Source organism: Marmota flaviventris, chromosome 12 (genome assembly GCF_047511675.1).
Source record: "Marmota flaviventris isolate mMarFla1 chromosome 12, mMarFla1.hap1, whole genome shotgun sequence".
Lineage (NCBI taxonomy): Eukaryota > Metazoa > Chordata > Mammalia > Rodentia > Sciuridae > Marmota > Marmota flaviventris.
Window position 1 is genome coordinate 69,313,117 of NC_092509.1, and position 17,316 is coordinate 69,330,432.

The 17,316-nt window shown below is 34.9% G+C and overlaps 1 protein-coding gene across 2 annotated transcripts in view; it reads right to left on the minus strand.

Moving 5' to 3' along the window:
• The window catches only part of Rps6kc1 (ribosomal protein S6 kinase C1), a 196,608-nt gene that overhangs the window by 168,747 nt on the left and 10,545 nt on the right, over positions 1 to 17,316 (minus strand). For both annotated transcript variants that reach the window (XM_027934804.2, XM_027934803.2), the window contains exon 3: positions 12,083 to 12,203. In XM_027934804.2, coding sequence (XP_027790605.1) covers positions 12,083 to 12,203 — 121 coding nt within the window. The remainder of the gene's footprint in view (positions 1 to 12,082; positions 12,204 to 17,316) is intronic.

The window sequence follows — 17,316 nt, forward strand, 5'->3', positions numbered from 1 at the left end:
ATCTTCCAACACTGAAAATAAAGATGTATGTGTTTTAAATTCCACATTATAGCAAGGATAAGATAAAAACTAAAAATATCCCTCCTCCCACTGACTCAGAAGTGACATACACTATACAAATGAGTATGGGTATGTCTTCACATAAACATGTATGTCTATTTACACACAAATTAGATCTTACTAAACACCTTGCCATGTAATATTTGCTCGTTTTCTTTAACTTAAAATAGATCTTGGACATCTTTGCATGCCAGTATCTCAAATAGCTTTAGAATTCTATTAATGGCTAAATCATGGCTCTATACACTATACATCACAAAATATTCTGTTTATATTCCATTTTATTATACTAATGAAATACCCATGCATATGTGTACATGTAAATGTACATACAAGGAGTATCTGTCTGTACATACATATATGTATGTGGGCATTCTCAAAATATGGTCCACAAAATAGGTTGTCCCCTAAAGGCTTTTCAGAAAATCTAAACTCAGGGCCCTGTGTTTGCTAAACACACGCTCTACCACTGAGCTATACCTCAGGCCCTACTGTCAAGTTTTTAGGAGTTTGGTACCCTTTTTTAAAAAATATATTTTCTTTCTAGTTTTAGGTGGACACAATATCTTTATTTTATTTTTATGTGGTGCTGAGAATCGAACCCAATGCCTCACGCATACCACATCCTGAAGCATCCCCCCCCCAATTCTGGATCGTAGTGCTCACATATTCAAGGAGAAACTCTAAGTTCCTTAAAGGACGGAGGCCGTGTGAATCATCATGTCTCTAGGGACAATTTTTTAAATGTTTATTGAATTAAATGTGTCATACAATTTTCAGATAATTAGTAGCTGGGATAAAATTTATCAAAGAAAACACTATTAGTAACAGATTTTTGGCATGCAGCCATGCTTGTTGGGCACAGTAGCAGCACAACAATAGTAGAACAGAAAGTAGTTGTGATGGCAAAGTGTAACTATAATTTTAAATAGTGTCAAGAAAAAAGTAAAGCATAGTTAACTCCATGAACAGAAGGCAATAAAAATACGAAACACTATGCAGTCTGAGCTCAAAGGCCAAAAGCAAGCAATCAAAGGTTAACAACATACAACAGAATCATAAACCCCTAATGCCTAAAAGAGGAAGAGAATGAAATTAAAGGCTCCATCAAAACTAACTTTCCTAAGTACACATCTCAATACACCACAGAGAATCTCCACATCATGTACAACTCCAAAACTGGGATCCTAATTAGAATAAGATGTACTCCATGTTTACATAAATACTTCAAAATATACTCTACTGTCTTGTATAACTAAAAAGAACAAATAAAAATTTAAAAATGGTACTAGTATTTTCTTTGATAAATTTTATCCCAACTACTAATTATCTGAAAATTGTATGACACATTTAATTCAATAATTAACATTTAAAAAACTGTCCCTAGAGACATGATGGTTCAAACAGCCTCCATCCTTTAAGGCCAAAGTTGATGGGCAAGGAATCACAAGTTGGGTCTGGCAAGCAGAAAATCTGTGATACCAGAAGGCCGAAGCGGGGAGACAGGAAGCAACTGTCAGCAATCAACAAGAAAATTTGGTATATGAGTGCCACTAAGTATTCCACACTCATCACTGGTTCAGAAGTACATCAGAACCCTACTTCCCACAGTGTCCCACCAACACCCTCTACTAACTAAGCTCACCTATGACAAATGGAAAAGCAGGTCCCAGAAGGCAATGAAGGACATATTTGGAGCTAAAATGCAATAAATTAATAAGTAACACAGTCTCTGATACCAATCCCCACAAAAAGCAATTCAGCTCCTTAAAGAAATGGCAGATTCTAAGAGTAGAGCAGAATAAATTCAAGATGAACATTAAACATCTTGTTATGCCTAAAAATAGAAACTACTAAAATAAAAAAGGAAAGAAAAACGTGATAGGAGCAAGTTACAAGGACATATAAGACAGATTTAAAAGGCGTTGAAAGAGGACAATTTGAACATCAAAATAATTAAGCATATTAATGAATTCTAAGTTTCTAGGGGAAAAAGGAGCATATACATCCAAATCAATAAGGGAGAGGTGGACAGATACAAAGATAAAATACATAAACATTCAAATACAGATACACAGATGCAGAGATGTAGAAATATAAAGATTCAAGCTACCTAGATAAAAGCTACCAGATAAAAGGAGAAAGGAAGATAATGACAAATTTGAAGGAGATGTGGCAATTGGGGAATCATTAGTTTGTAACCTGCAAATTTTCAGGGGTAATTTTGCAGAAGAGTAAGTTATTTTCCTGACTTTAAAAGCTTCTCCCCAAAAGTTACTCATTAGCAGCTGCAAGAAAGGAAAAGAAACATACACACATATATACACACACAATGTGGGAAATCCTGAAAAATGCCTCCCCACAAGTATCAGATCCAAATCCCTGGAAGCGATAAATATTATCTTATTTGGAAAAAGGAAGGGTCTTTGCAGATGTGATTAAGGATCTTGAAATGGGGAGATCATCCTGGATTACAGAACAGGTATTAAATACCAACACAAGTGTCCAAATGAGAGGCAGAGAGAGAATCCTTAGAAGAGGCAATATGAAGACAGCAGAGCAAGGTTTGAAGATGAGGTCTTGAAAATTAATACGCTGTAGCCATAAGCCAAGGAAAGTGGGCAGCCACCAAAATTTAAAAGCAAAGAACAGATTATTCCTTTCAGCTTCTGAAAGGAACATGGCCCTACTGACAACTTCATTTCAGCCTAATGAAATCCATTTCTAACTTCTGGCCTCCAGAATAGTATATGAAAACAAATTTCTGATGTTTTAAGCCTATATTAACCTGCTTTTCATGGTTGTTTGCTGTGATCAAATGACTTAACATGACTTAAAGGAGGGAAGATTTGGCTTACAGTTTCAGGGGTGTCAGCCCATGGTTGGCTAGTTCCATTGTTCTAGGCCTGGAGTGAAGCCAAACATGGCAGAAAGGTGTAGCAGAGGACAGCTGCTCAGTTCATGGCAGTCAGAAAGCAGAGAAAGAAAGGGGCCAGGAACAAGATGTAGTCCCTAGCAGGCATGGTTCCAGTCATCTACTTCTTCCAATCACTTCCAATCATCTGCCTATAGTTTCTGCTTCCTCCAGACAATCCATTCAAATTATTAATCCATTAAATGGATTAATCCACCGATGACGTTAAAATCCTCATGATCCAATTACTTCCCAAAAGCTCCTCCCTAGACAATGCTGCACTGGGGACCATGTCTTTTACATAGGTGCTTTGGGGCAACTTTCTAGATCTAAACCACAGCAGCCAAGTTTGTAATAATCTGGTTTCTGGCAGTGACAGAAACTAATACACAGTGGAACAGTCAGGCAATAATTTGACCCAGTGACACAAATTCATATCACTAATGAGGGGCAGACAGACATCATGCACCTTCAGATGTGATTGTCTACAAAGAAACCTACATAGTATACAGACAGCAATAATTCAAAACCTACAACTGGACATGAGGAAACTCAGAGAACGTAAAATGAAGCCCACTCTCTTAAAAAATGGTGAAGAAGAGGGTATGGGGAGATTGTACTCTCCAAATATGCCAATGTAATAAAAAACAAACAAAAAGGCTATACAAATGTTCCAGATTAAAGGAAACTAAAGAGAAACAACTAAATGAAATACCAACCCTATAATGAATCCTATTTTAAAAAGACATTTTTAGTCAATGAACAAAATTGGGAGACAGATGGTAGATTAGATCAAAATATTGTTATCAATGTTAAATTTGCTCAAATCAATCACTAAAGTCTCTTGTTATTAAAAAATATTCTGCTTAAGAAATTCACACTGAAGTGCTTAGGAATAAAGGGCCATGAAATTTGAAATTTATTCTCAGATGGCTCAGGAAAAAAACTGATATACATCTGTTTCATATATGTATATAGACAGAGAAAGAGAATACTCAGCAAATGGAATGAAATCTCAGTAGATGAACCTGGTTCTAAAGGAATACAGGTTTTCTTGTACTATTTTTATTCTTCCAATTTTCTGTAAGTCTGAAACATTCTCACCTCCACAGGCTGCCTGAGTGGTCTCACAACATGGCAACTGGCCTCTCCCAAAACACTTGATGACAGAGAAAGGTGGGCAAGGGAGAGAGGTTGTACCCAAGACAGAAGCTACAGTCTTTTTCTGTAACCAAGCCTTGAAAGTGCCATACCATCTCTTCTGGCATATGCTAGTCATATAGACTAATCCTAGTTCAATGTGGGATGGAAAAAGGTAAGGACATGAACATCAGGAGACAGGGACCACTGGGAACCATCTTAGAAGCTAGACACCAAAGACCACATTTTAGCACCCAATGATTCACATCCCTCCCACATACAAGATGCACTCAGCTCCTCCTAAGGTCTCCAAAAGCCTCATCTCATTACAGCAGCAGTTCAAAGTCCAGAATCTCATCATTTCAATCATATCCAGGTATGAATAAGGTTCATCAAATAAAGATCCTAAGGCAAGCTCTCTAAGTACAATTCTTCCCAACCTGTGAGACAAACTACCTGCCCTCTCTACACACTCAATGCACAATAGTGGGATGGGCACAAGATAACTGATATAGACATTTCTATACAAAAAAAGGGAGAAGCAGGAGACCCAAAGGAGTCAACTGTTCCACAGTAATTCTACAATCCATTAGGGCAAATGTTAAAAGTTCTATGATTAAGTCTCACAGCCTGGGAATAATTCCCCAAGGGCTTGACTCTGCTCCTGAACTACTGATTCCCCCGTTCTGAGTAAGACCTCCTTTTCAATGAAAGATAGTAGGGTCTGTAGCTCTGTAGTTGTTGCTTTGGGGTGGGGGGTTATTGTGGTGGTGATGGTTGTTTTAAACCTACTTTCAGATAGTAGATTTTTTGTGATAAATCTCTTATCATTCTGCACTACTTCTTATCAGTCCATGCTAGCAATGTTTCTACTATATAGTTTAAGAATTTTGTGGGTCGGGGTTGGGGTTGTAGCTCAGTTGGTAAAGTGTTTGCCTTGCATGTATGAGGCACTGAGTTTGATCCTCAGCACCACATAAAAACAAATAAATAAAATAAAGATATTGTGTCTGTCTACAACTAAAAAAAAACTTAAATAAAAAGAATATTGTGGGTCTAATGTGACTCTTTTGGGAGTCCACTCAATTTGACAAAGTCACACCCACAAATCTCCTCAATTTAAGTCTTCTCCTTCTCTAACTTTGGCTTCTGCTGAGCTTGCCTCAGTAGAACTTTTTTGTAACTGTGGCTTCCAGTCGAGGCTTACCTTTCACGACACCCTATTATTTGAAAGGCTCTGTAAGGCACATCTTAATTTCTTTAGAGAGCATGCTGTTTGACTCAAACTTTCTGAAGTCTTAAAAAAGACTTTAATTCACACTGGGGATTTTTCTTTAGACAATGTTTGCCTGGCAGTGTCCTAGATTTGATCTTTGCTCAAGTCATTTCTTCTTTTTAGTCATTTCTTCTTTTAAGTACTGTTTGTTATCTGGAAAAAAACATTTTCAAAACAAGTCCCACATTAAAGCACAGAGGCACACACCTGTAACCCTAGCTACTTTAAGGGCTGAAGCAAGAGGATCTCAAGTTCAAGGTCAGCCTGGACAACTTATTAAGATATTGTCTCATAAAAAATATCGAAAAGGCTGGGGATGCAGCTCAGTAGTAAAGTACCCCTGGGTTCAATCCCCTGTACCATAAAAAAAAAAAAAAAAGGAAGAAGAAGAAGGAGAAGAAGAAGAAGAAGTAGTAGTAGTAGTCCTGGATGTTTTTTGTTTAATAACATTCCTTTAGTCACTCTCTATTCTTTCACATTTTACTATTAGCAGCAGCAAGAAGCAATCACTGGGCCGGGGTTGTGGATCAGTGGTAGAGCGCTTGCCTAGCGTGCATGAGGCACTGGGTTCGATCCCCAGCACCACACACAAATAAAATAAAGATATTGTGTCCAACTACGACTAAAAAATTATGTTAAAAAAAAAAAAGAAGCAATCACATCATACTTTCAAAACTGGCTGAAAATCTCCTGAGCTAGATTACTAGTTCAATTGGTACATTTTCTACTTTCCACAGAACTGTGTAACAGTGCTGCTAAACTTTCTGCAACTACATAAGAAAGATCCTCCCTTCCTCTAGTTTCTAGTAATATTTACCTAACTTTACTGCAAATCCTCACCTGCAGTTTTACCAAAGACTATGTGGCTACTATCAATCCCTTCTTCCAGGCCCTCCAGGCACTCGCTAACACTGTCCTCAAGCTCCTTCCAAAACCACTCTCCACTTCTGTGGTTTTCATTAGGACAGCACCCCACTTCCAGAAAATAAAATCTATTAAGTAGTTATTGCTATATAACAAATTACCCCAAAATGTAGTAGCCAGCAATCACAAACATGTACTATCTCACATAGCCTTTAAGATGTTAGGAATATAAAAGCTCAGGGACACACATGAGTTTGCTATTATCTGTCACCCAAGACTATAGTCAGCTCAAAGCTCCACCAGAACTGAAGAACAAGCTCCTAAGTTCATTCACAATGTTGCAGCAGGTTTCATGCTTTCTGGCTGTTGGCTCAAGGTCCCTATTTCTCATCATGCTGACCTCTTCATAGGTTGCCAGTGTCCTTACAATCAGTTCAAATTAGAGAGAGATGGTAGAGAGGTACAGAGAGAAACATCCTCAAGAGAGAAGCCAGGATCTTTTGTAACCAAATCTCAGAAATGACATACCATCATTTTTGCTATTGGTCACAGTGACCAACCGCAATACAATCCAGGATAGGAAATCACAAAGATGTTTACACCAGGAAAAAGAATCATATGTGTTCATCTTGGATGGCGGCTACCACAAAAGGCATAACCCAAATATTTAAGATAACTGAAATGTGACATGATTTGATTAATGACGTGTATAAGGAAAAAAAATATTTCACTTAAACATTTTTCTCACATTGGCACAGTAGCTATCATAACTAAACCTTGGGAAACAATATGTAAGTGTAATACACTACTTGACACTATAGTGAATAATACATAATCCTAATAATATAAATGTTATAAATTATGCCTTGAGAATTTCAGCTTTGAGAATCATCCTATATATTAAGCTTAATTAAAATTTCAGCTTTGAGAATCATCCTATATATTAAGCTTAATTATAATTACTGAACAAATTGACAAATGTTAGAATATGTGTACAGATTTCAAAAGTTAAGTGGTTAAAAGGGGCTGAACAAATTAAAGGAAGGAGAAAAATGCTATTAGAGACTTCTTACAAAAATAAATGATGTTAATCTTACTTATGCAATAATAAATAGAAAAGTAGTCAATAGAGAAACTAATAATATTATGTTATGTACTAATACAAGAAAACAAGATTAGTAAGCTAAATATCCATCAGAATAGCAGGTCAAGAGTATGTCCAAACCTGTTAAATCAAGAAAACATGGCATAAACTTATCAAAATAGATAAGGAAATAAGCATTTCAAAACAAAACACAGAAAGGAATAAAATTCAGTCATTCCTAGAAATAAAAGTGAGAAATCATTGTCATTTTTATCGTACATTCTTCTATACTAGCTTTGTTTTGTCTTAGTTTTCATTTTTCTTAGCTATATGTCTGTATTACTTTAATTTTTAAAGAAATTCCAACAAAAAAGGATATTGATATTATAATTATTTGAAAACAATAAGACAATATGCCTCAAAAATATACCTACTCCTTAACTGTGCAATTCTACTCCCAAGAATTTATAACTGTAGCATTGTTTCTTACAGCAAAGAAACTAAAAATAATATATCAGTAAAAGATTGGTTCAAAATTACAGTACATACAAAAACTGGAATTCTATATATTTAATATATATAGAATTATAATATAGATCATTCTGATGGCCATAAAAGACAATTGTAATATACCATTATTTAAAGAGAAGTTACAAACTCAAACATTGCAAAATTTCTTTTCTAAGGTTTACATGTATAAAGGAAGGAAGCATATACACACTCACATGTACAAAAATACACTTTGCACAGAGTCTAGAATGAAATGCCAAAATATTATACTATCAAGGAAATCATATTAAGTTTGAAATTGTATTCACTTTTTAAGTGTTTTACTTAAGTATATTTTCAGAGCTATTTGCATATACCACTTTTATAATCTGAAAAATTATTCAGTTTAAAAAATAATGAAATTCACTATGCAGAAATTGATTGTGAAAAAATAATATGATGAAATGTTTATCCACATGAGAAGATTTATGATAGTGTTATAAAAAAATTAAGAAATAATATTTAATAACTACTGGTCAAGTCCAGTCAGGGACAGAAACCACGCCAGTTATTTTAACAGAGAGAATTTAATTTAAAAAATTGTGAATTCAGTGTTTGAAAATTGATGAGGGAAAAGGGAACGCTAAGGTATCAAAAGGTAGTAGCCAAAAACACCTGCAGATTGAGCATTTCTAATCAGAAAGTATGAAATCCAAAACCTCCAAAATCTAAATTTGGGAGGCATTGTTAGCATGTTAGGATTTTAGAGCACTGCAAATTTCAGATTTTCAGAGCAGGGACACTCAATTGGTGAAGTCTATGTAAAAACTCCAAAATCTGAAAAACTCTGAAATCTGAAACACTTCTAGTCCCAGGCACTTCAGATGAGAAATAGTCAAGATATACCAGAAAGTAATGAGTGTTGCCAAGAACGTGGAGAACTGGAACCCTGTGCACAGCTGGTAAATGTAAAATGGTACAGCCACTATGCAAAACAGTACGGCAACTCCTCAAACAATTAAAAATAAAATTACCATATAATCCAGCACTTTGATTTCTGAATGCATATACCCAAAAGAACTCAAAGTACAGTCTTGAACAAATATCTCTGTATACCCACATTCATGACAGTTTTATTCACAACAGCCAAAAGGGAAAAGCAATCCAAGTGTCCATCAACAGATGAGGGAATGAACAAAATGTAATACACACATACACACACACACACACACACACACACACACAATGGAATATTATTCAGCCTTAAAAGGGAAAGAAATTCTGACACCTGAATCAACATGAATAAACCTAAAGGACATTATGCTAAGGACAAGGCAGTCACAAAAGGTCAGATATTTTATGGTTCCATTTTCATAAAGTACCTAGAGTAGTCAAATTCAGGGATAGAAAACAGAAGAGTGTTTGCCAGGGGCTAGGGATGAGGGAAATGGGGAGTTATTATTTGATTGGTATAGAGATTCAATTTTGCAAGAAGAAAAGACTTTTGGAGATGAACAGTAGTAATGACAACTATTCATAGTAAACAACAATGTAAAAGTACTTACTGGGGGTGGGGGGGGGGGGGTGCCTGGGGATATAGCTGAGTTGATAGAGTGCTTGCCTCACATGCACAAGGCCCTGTGTTCAATCCCCAGCACCACCACCGGGGAAAAAAAAAAGTACTTACTGCCAATGAGCTATATCCTTACTAATTATTAAAATGGTAAATTTTATGTTATATGTATTTTACTTCAACTTAATTTTTTAATTACATAAAGCTTTAAATTATAAAAGTTTTAATAGCAAACAACCCTGTTAAACTACTAATTCTAATCTTTTTCAATTAAATATCCAATTATAGGGATTTAATTTGAACTACTGTCAGGTCATCAGACTACTATTTGTGTAACTGATTTCCTAATCTAAATATAGTATTTCAGATTTTTTCCATTAAATTTCATTTTGCTTGTTTCCTAAAAAATGAAAAGCTGCCACAACTACTATCACTGATTCTGGTAAAACAAAGGGAAGAAGACAGAATTAAAGTTAGAAGCTTAGAGGCAGGGTCCTACCTTGGAGCTGACACTAAGGCCCCTGAGAAGGCTATGGGGTAGTGGGAGGATACCACTCAGGGAAGCAGTGGGATGATGCAAGGACACTACAAGGAACAATCAACTGCTGCTATTGAAACAACAGCATCTGTCAGGGTAAAGAAGTTTCCTGGGTTCATGCAAACAGGACCAGGAAGTTAAAAAAAAAAGGCACGTTTCTTCTTCCAACCTTCCAGCCTCTCTCTAGTGCCCCCTATTACCAGAGACTAACAAAAAGCCAGATGCCAAAAAAAGAGACTGAGATCAAAAAAAAAGTATAAGCGTGAATTTAAATCAAGGAGAGAAAATATTTATTAATCAGTAAAAATATTAAAATGACAAATAAAGTAACCAACAGTTAATAGATCCTTAGTAGGTACCAGCCACCATTAAATACTTCATACACTTTACTTATTTAATCCATACATTATAATGTCCATTTTAATGATCAGAAAGCAGAGGCTCAAAAAAGGATAAGTCCCTAGATTACAGACGTAGTAAATAGCAAAGACAGAATTCAATTTTAGATCCAACTGATCCTAAAATCCATACTCTTAACTAATTAAAACCAACCTAAGGGCTGGGGATGTGGCTCAAGCGGTGGCGTGCTCGCCTGGCATGCGTGCGGCCCGGGTTCGATCCTCGACACCACATACAAACAAAGATGTTGTGTTCGCCAAAAACTAAAAAATAAATGTTAAAAAATTATCTCTCTCTCCCTCTCTCTCTCTCACACTCTCTCTTAAAAAAATAAATAAATAAATAACCCAAAGGTCTACCCAAAGGAAACTATGATAAATCCATATAAAATTAAAAACATGTTCTAGAAGACTTTTTTCACATAGGAACATATTCCCAATAAATTGATATGTTTTTTAAAAAGGCAACTTTAAAAATAATAAGTATAATGTAATCTTTTTTAAAATTAATATGTACACATAAAAACTACATGGAAAAATGATTGATAAGACATGATCCGAATTATTAATCATGTAATCAGAGACTGTTTTTTGGTGGCTTTTACTGTTGTCATTCTGTGTAGGGTAATATGTTTTCCATACTTTCTACCTTTTCTTTTCTTTTTTTTAATTTATTTTTTAGTTTTCGGCGGACATAACATCTTTGTTTGTATGTGGTGCTGAGGATCAAACCCGGGCTGCACGCATGCCAGGCGAGCGCGCTACCGCTTGAGCCATATCCCCAGCCCCACTTTCTACCTTTTCTATATCAAATATATAAATAAATCCTATCAAATATTTTTTTTTGTTTAACTGATCTCAGCAATATTGACAATAACATACCCAGAGCACCATCCCAAATTGTTCAACTATTAATTCATATTATGAGAAGAGAAAAATATTCAGGGAAACATAGAGGCTTTATTTTTAAATCAAAGAATTTCAGAACTATAAAAATAATTTAATATCTTTTCTTGGGTTTGTAAATGTTTTTTACTCATTTGGTTAAAACTGGAGTTATTATTTCACGCAAGTGAAGAGTAAATGTATTCTGCATAAACAAAACCACACCAAGAATACATCAAGAACATGAAGGAGCCGGGCGCAATGGTGCACACCTGTAATCCCAACAGCTCGGGAGGCTGAGGCAAGAGGATGTGAGTCCAGCCTCAACAAAAGTGAGGTGCTAAGCAACTCAGCGAGACCCTGTCTCTAAATAAAAATACAAAAAAGGGCTAGGGATGTGACTCAGTGGCTGAGTGCCCCTGAGTTCATTCCCCAGTACCAAAAAAAAAAAAAAAAAGAAAGAATATAAAGGAGCAACCTCAAGTTGATTTTGATAAACAAAATGAATTATCTTAATAAATAAAAGGGTTCGTGACTTCAAAGTGTTGTATGTCAGGGTTTGGCATCCACACACAAAACTTAGCTAACCCTCACTCCTAAGCTGTTGCTTTTTTGTTGTTTTGTTTTGGTTTTTTGTTCAATAGTGGAGGTTGAATCCAGGGGTGCTCTACCACTGAGCTATATCCCTCAGACCCCAGACCCTTATTTTTAACTTCTGATTTTGAGAGAGGGCCTAAATTGCCCAGGCTGGCCTCTAACTTGCCATCCTCCTTCCTCAACCTACCAAGTATCTAGAATTACAGGCACTCGCCACAACACAAGACCATTTTTTCAAATTACAGTTTCAAAATAATCACTTACCAAACACTTTTCCTTTAGCAAACGGAGGGAACAATTCTGAATGTCGGAACAAGTTTTTGTGAATTTGCCATAGTTCTTTGTGCAGTTTCTTAAAATCACTATATCGCTTCCATACGATTATCTAAAGAAAAAAAAATTAAGTGTATATTTCATAGCAAAACCATTTGTATTCCTGTACCTGAACAATGAATAATTTTGAAAGTTTTCAAACTCATAATACAAAACAAACATTTGTTCTAATCAACAGAGTTAACTGTCTGAAATTAACTAAAAATATAAAGCAACAATTTCTCTTCACTGGTCTCCTTGAGTCTTTAAATTTATTTTAAACAAGTACTATTTTATTCAAACTGGAAATATATTCAACCTGAATATTGATATAGCATAAACTTTCTTTGTTGAATCAAATGGCATTTAATCTCTGGAATGGCCTGGAAATGAGTTAAATGTCAAAAATGTTCTCTATCTCAAAAATAATTTGTTTATTAAATACAATATAACTAAGTAAATTTTTAAACACACAAACTCAACCTTTACCTAAAAATATTAATAAACTGAGTAATACTACAGAAGAAATGCCTGTGTAGCAAGTAGTTAACATTAACTTTTTTATTGCAAAATTGTTCTCATAAATCTCAATTTGAGCTAGTAAAAAGGGGGCAAGGTAAATACTGATCAGAATACCATTAAACTACTGTATTTCAAAAGATAAAACACAATCATTAAGATTGGATAACATAAAAATGAGTCTACTTTCATTAATTTGAATTATTTAGCATCACTCTCATTAAATTAGAAAAAAAAGAGAAAACTTTGCAAAAATAAAGTATCTGACATATAACCTTGAAATCACTAAAGCACCCCTTCAGTCTCCACAAATAGGACAAAACTGAGTTTTAAATTTTGTTACACAGTTAATTGGGGTCTGCATTTCTGAAAAGTCTAATCACTTCTCTTCTAACAAATTCTAAGTGTCTTTATGCACAACAGTGTGTGATGCTAATGACAGTAGTTTAGGCAGGCAACCAACATGATTTAAGAGATTCTTGCCAAAAAACCTACTTTATGTTCAAACAAAATTCTTTACCCAACTTTGTCTTACTAGCAAAAGTTCTACCTTAATTATTATATTCCTTATTTAATATAGCTATAATTCTAGGAGGGTAGGCAGCTTTACTATGAATTAATGTAAACAAAGTGCTTCCTCCTGATGCTTCACCTTTATATCTACTCAACAAAAGCAGTCACCAAACAAACAATTTCATGGCCCTATTTAGCACTAGGCACCATATTCCCAAAAAATAGATGAGAAACACAATCCCTGCCTTCAAAGAGTTTACAGTTTAGTTGGGAAGAATAAGCCACACCATAAATACAAGGCAAGATGTCTTCATAAATGCTAAAGGCATGTGTTACAGAGAGGCTCCTAAACCAGCGTGGGTATTTGAGAAGGCTCCTTTGAGAGAGTTGCCTGAAGGGAAGTAGTCATCAGATTTAAAAAAAAAAAAAAAAAAAAAGGAGGAGGAGAGGGAAGGGAAGGCGGAGGATGAAGTTCTTAGAAGGAAAGAAGGATGCCAAAGATGACCTAGATTTTTGGCTTTTGTGAGTGGGTAAGTGGAGGTATCCTTCTCTAAGGTGACAAGCAAGAAAGAAGCAGGACTGAGGCAAGAAAGGACAACAGTTCTAGATGTCTGGATTAGGGGCATGGGAGTCATCACATTGGAGGTGTTCTACAGGATACATGGGTTTGGGCTTAAGAACAAAATCTATTAATTCAGAAGCCGTGAGCATATTGGAGGTAATCACTCAGGAGATGTTCTCAGTGTTCCTAACAAGATGAACAGTCTAACAGAATGGTAGGACACACTAACAGCAAAGGACCAGGCAGAAAAAAGGAAGAGGAAACTAATACAAAGTGTTTGAGAAGCCTGGCTGTGCTTGGAGAGGGTTACTTGGATAGAAAAAGATTGTATTTTACAATGGAAGTGAACAAGACAAATGCTCATAGCAAAGAACCAGTTGTTCTAGTAACAGGCAGAACAAGAGAAATGAACTGGCAATCAAGCCAACATTCAAAAAGTAAAAAAGTCTCAGGATAATAAAACTACAGGTGATTTTAGCTATCATAGTTTTTGCTTCTCTGTGGTTTCTAATCTGATACGTGAACATAATTCTGTCACCAGGAAAAAAGAGTTAATTTTATATTTTAAAAATGTTTTAGCTTATGGTAGTACTACACTGCCAAGGTATTAGAAGGAAGTGGGTGATGGCTTATGAAAGGAATGTCTTATGTGAGGTAAACACCATCATGAACTGGGTATTAAATAAGATTAAGGGTATTATAAGTCTTTTTCCCCCCTTTTCTTTTTTTGGTACCAAGGATTGAACCCAGGGGTACTTAACCACTGAGCTACATTCCCAGCCCTCTTCCATTTTTATTTTGAGACAAGGTCCCACTAAGTTGCTGGGGGCTCACTAAATTGTTGAAGGTGGCCTCAAATTTGCAATCCTCCTGCCTCAGCCTCCCAAGTCCCTGGGATTATAGGCAAGCACCTATTACAAGTCTTAAGGGGGAAAATTTAACAATTTAATCATAATAATGATTAAAGTATCAGGGTATATAAGCCAATATATAATATTTTAGAGCAATAATAAGAACTGCCGACATGAGGCAACATGAAGATCTGTGTTTCTTCACCGGGCCTTTATTATTCACTTACGCATTCCTTATTTTCAATACTGGGAATGCAAAACCAAAATACCTAAGAGCATTATAAAATATCACAACCACTGCCTCCTTTTCTTCTTATCCCTTTTAAACTTAGAATGTTTCCATAAATCTTCAAAATGGATAATTGAAAAAAGTACACTTGCAATACATCAGCAAGTACTGATACTTATATGTGGACTACAAAAAGTCCCCAAAGACATATGTGAAAATTATTTTCTCTAACAAACATCTGATACTTTCCCACTGGAAAATATAATCATATAACATCTATTGCTTTGTTGAATCACACATGCACAGATTGCTTATTCATTAATAATAATTGCTTATTATTATTTATTCACCAAAGATGGCTTTCTTTCATAAGTCATCACATTGAAGAAAATTTATCAATGAATTTGACAACCACACATAGACTACAAATTTAATAAAAGTTTGATCTTTATCATTAAAAATATTTCCTTAGCTATTTTTAACATACAATAAATATTTCCTTTCCAGGTAATTATATTTAATGACACCAAAAATTTTTAGATCCCTATATTTTACAAAATCATCTAATTCAATAAATTTTGTCATTTTTACTCTCATATAGTACTTAAAACTGGCTGGATTATCATTTCTTGCAACCAACATCACTACCATATTATTTGCATATGGATTTTCTTATTCCTCTTTTCAAGAACCTTTTCTATCAAGATACAATTCTAAATGAACCTATTTTCTAAAACCATTTTATTTATGAAAAGACATAAGATTTACAAATTTTTGATGGCATATACAATGTTCTATTTTAGTTCTTTTCACCAATAACATGTGCTATCTGTACAGAAACAACTATAGGTTGCTATTTTAAAAGGGAAAGGATGGAGGGTGCAACACCATCTCCTTCTTTACCCTTTTGGAGGGAGGATGCTCATGTTCAAGACAATCTAGTGAATGACAGGCCACAGATTAAACATTCCTGTAGTACTGCAATTTCATTCATGTTTTTCTTTCTTTTTTTTTTTTTTTTTGTTATAAACTGAGAATTGAACCTAAGACCTCACTTATGCAAGCCAAGTGCTCTACCACTAAGTAACAACTCCAGTCCTTTCTTAAGTTTTATTTTGAGATGGGGTCTCATTAAGTTGCACAGACTGGCCTTAAACTTAAACTGCCTCAGCCTCCTGAGTAGCTGGGATTATCTTTTTTTTTTTTTTCCCCTGGTACTGTGATTGAACCCAGGGGTACTTAACCATTGAGCAACATCCCAATTCCTTTTTATTTTTTATTTTGCAATAAGATCTCCCTGAGTTGCTGAAGCTGGCTTTGAATGTGTAATCCTCCTGCCTTAGCCTCCCAAATCACTGGGATTACAGATAGACATATGCCACCACACCTAGCTCATATTATACTTCTTAATAAATAAAAATTGAGAGGAAATTTTTAAAACATTTTAAAAAAAGCTATCCTAGATCATTTAATCTAATCCCTGTGAATATTCTTTATCATTCTTAAGAAGAAAATATTCAGATCTGGTGGCATGTGCCAAGATACAAAGGAAAAAAAATAGCAGCTTTCTCCAGTTTTATAAGGATAAAATATTATTGCCTCATATTTGTTGAACCAATAGTATGTCTACTAGTCCTCAAAAGTCCTTAGGAAGGCTGACTACACTCTAAAGCAGTAGCTAAATAAATTAAGTATCCAAGACAGAAAGTAAAAGAAAGAAAATGGAAACAAAGTCTATGTGGTGAATTCCTACCTAAATGAGAATTCCTGTGTTTAAATGAAATAAATAAGAAACCAAAAAAAAAAAAAAAAAACTACTATTATAATTTCAAGGTTATTCTATATTTTAAGAAGTCAATTAGATAGAAGACTTTTTTAAAAAATTATACCATTTCTAACAAAGGATCATGCAATTGTCTCACTAAAGGACACTTACAAGAGTTTTCTGATGAATGGTTCACCAACAGTTGTTATTATAAAAGAGTTTCCCCAAAAAAGGATTAAGGAAATAGCAGAGAGTATGTTCATGGATAGGTTGGTTCAGGATTCTCCCTGGAAAAGGGGAACATCAAGCTACAAACTACAGCATAGCAATCAGCGAATTCAAAGGAATCACAACTCATTTTCAATTTTAACAGAGCTGTAAATTTTCAAAAGCAGAACAGACTGGTATTGGCTATTAATTCAACATAATTAATAGAATTCCAAAAAAATTAGTTTATACTAATCAATTGCTATGTAAGTAGAGAGTACTTTAAGTAATTGATGAATGCAAATTATTTTCATTGGCATGTGTATCCTTTTCTTCCAAAATAACAATATTATAATACTTTTCCTATTAGGAAACAGAAGATATCTCAAAAACACATGAGGAAATAGTATGAAATCTTTTTAACACATAAACAGATGGTAATGTATAAAATTTAAATATTTTCTAAATTTGGGGGTCATACCCTCAAACCAACCAGTACCAATCAATCAACTTAAATGTATGAATCAAGGCAGGTATGTG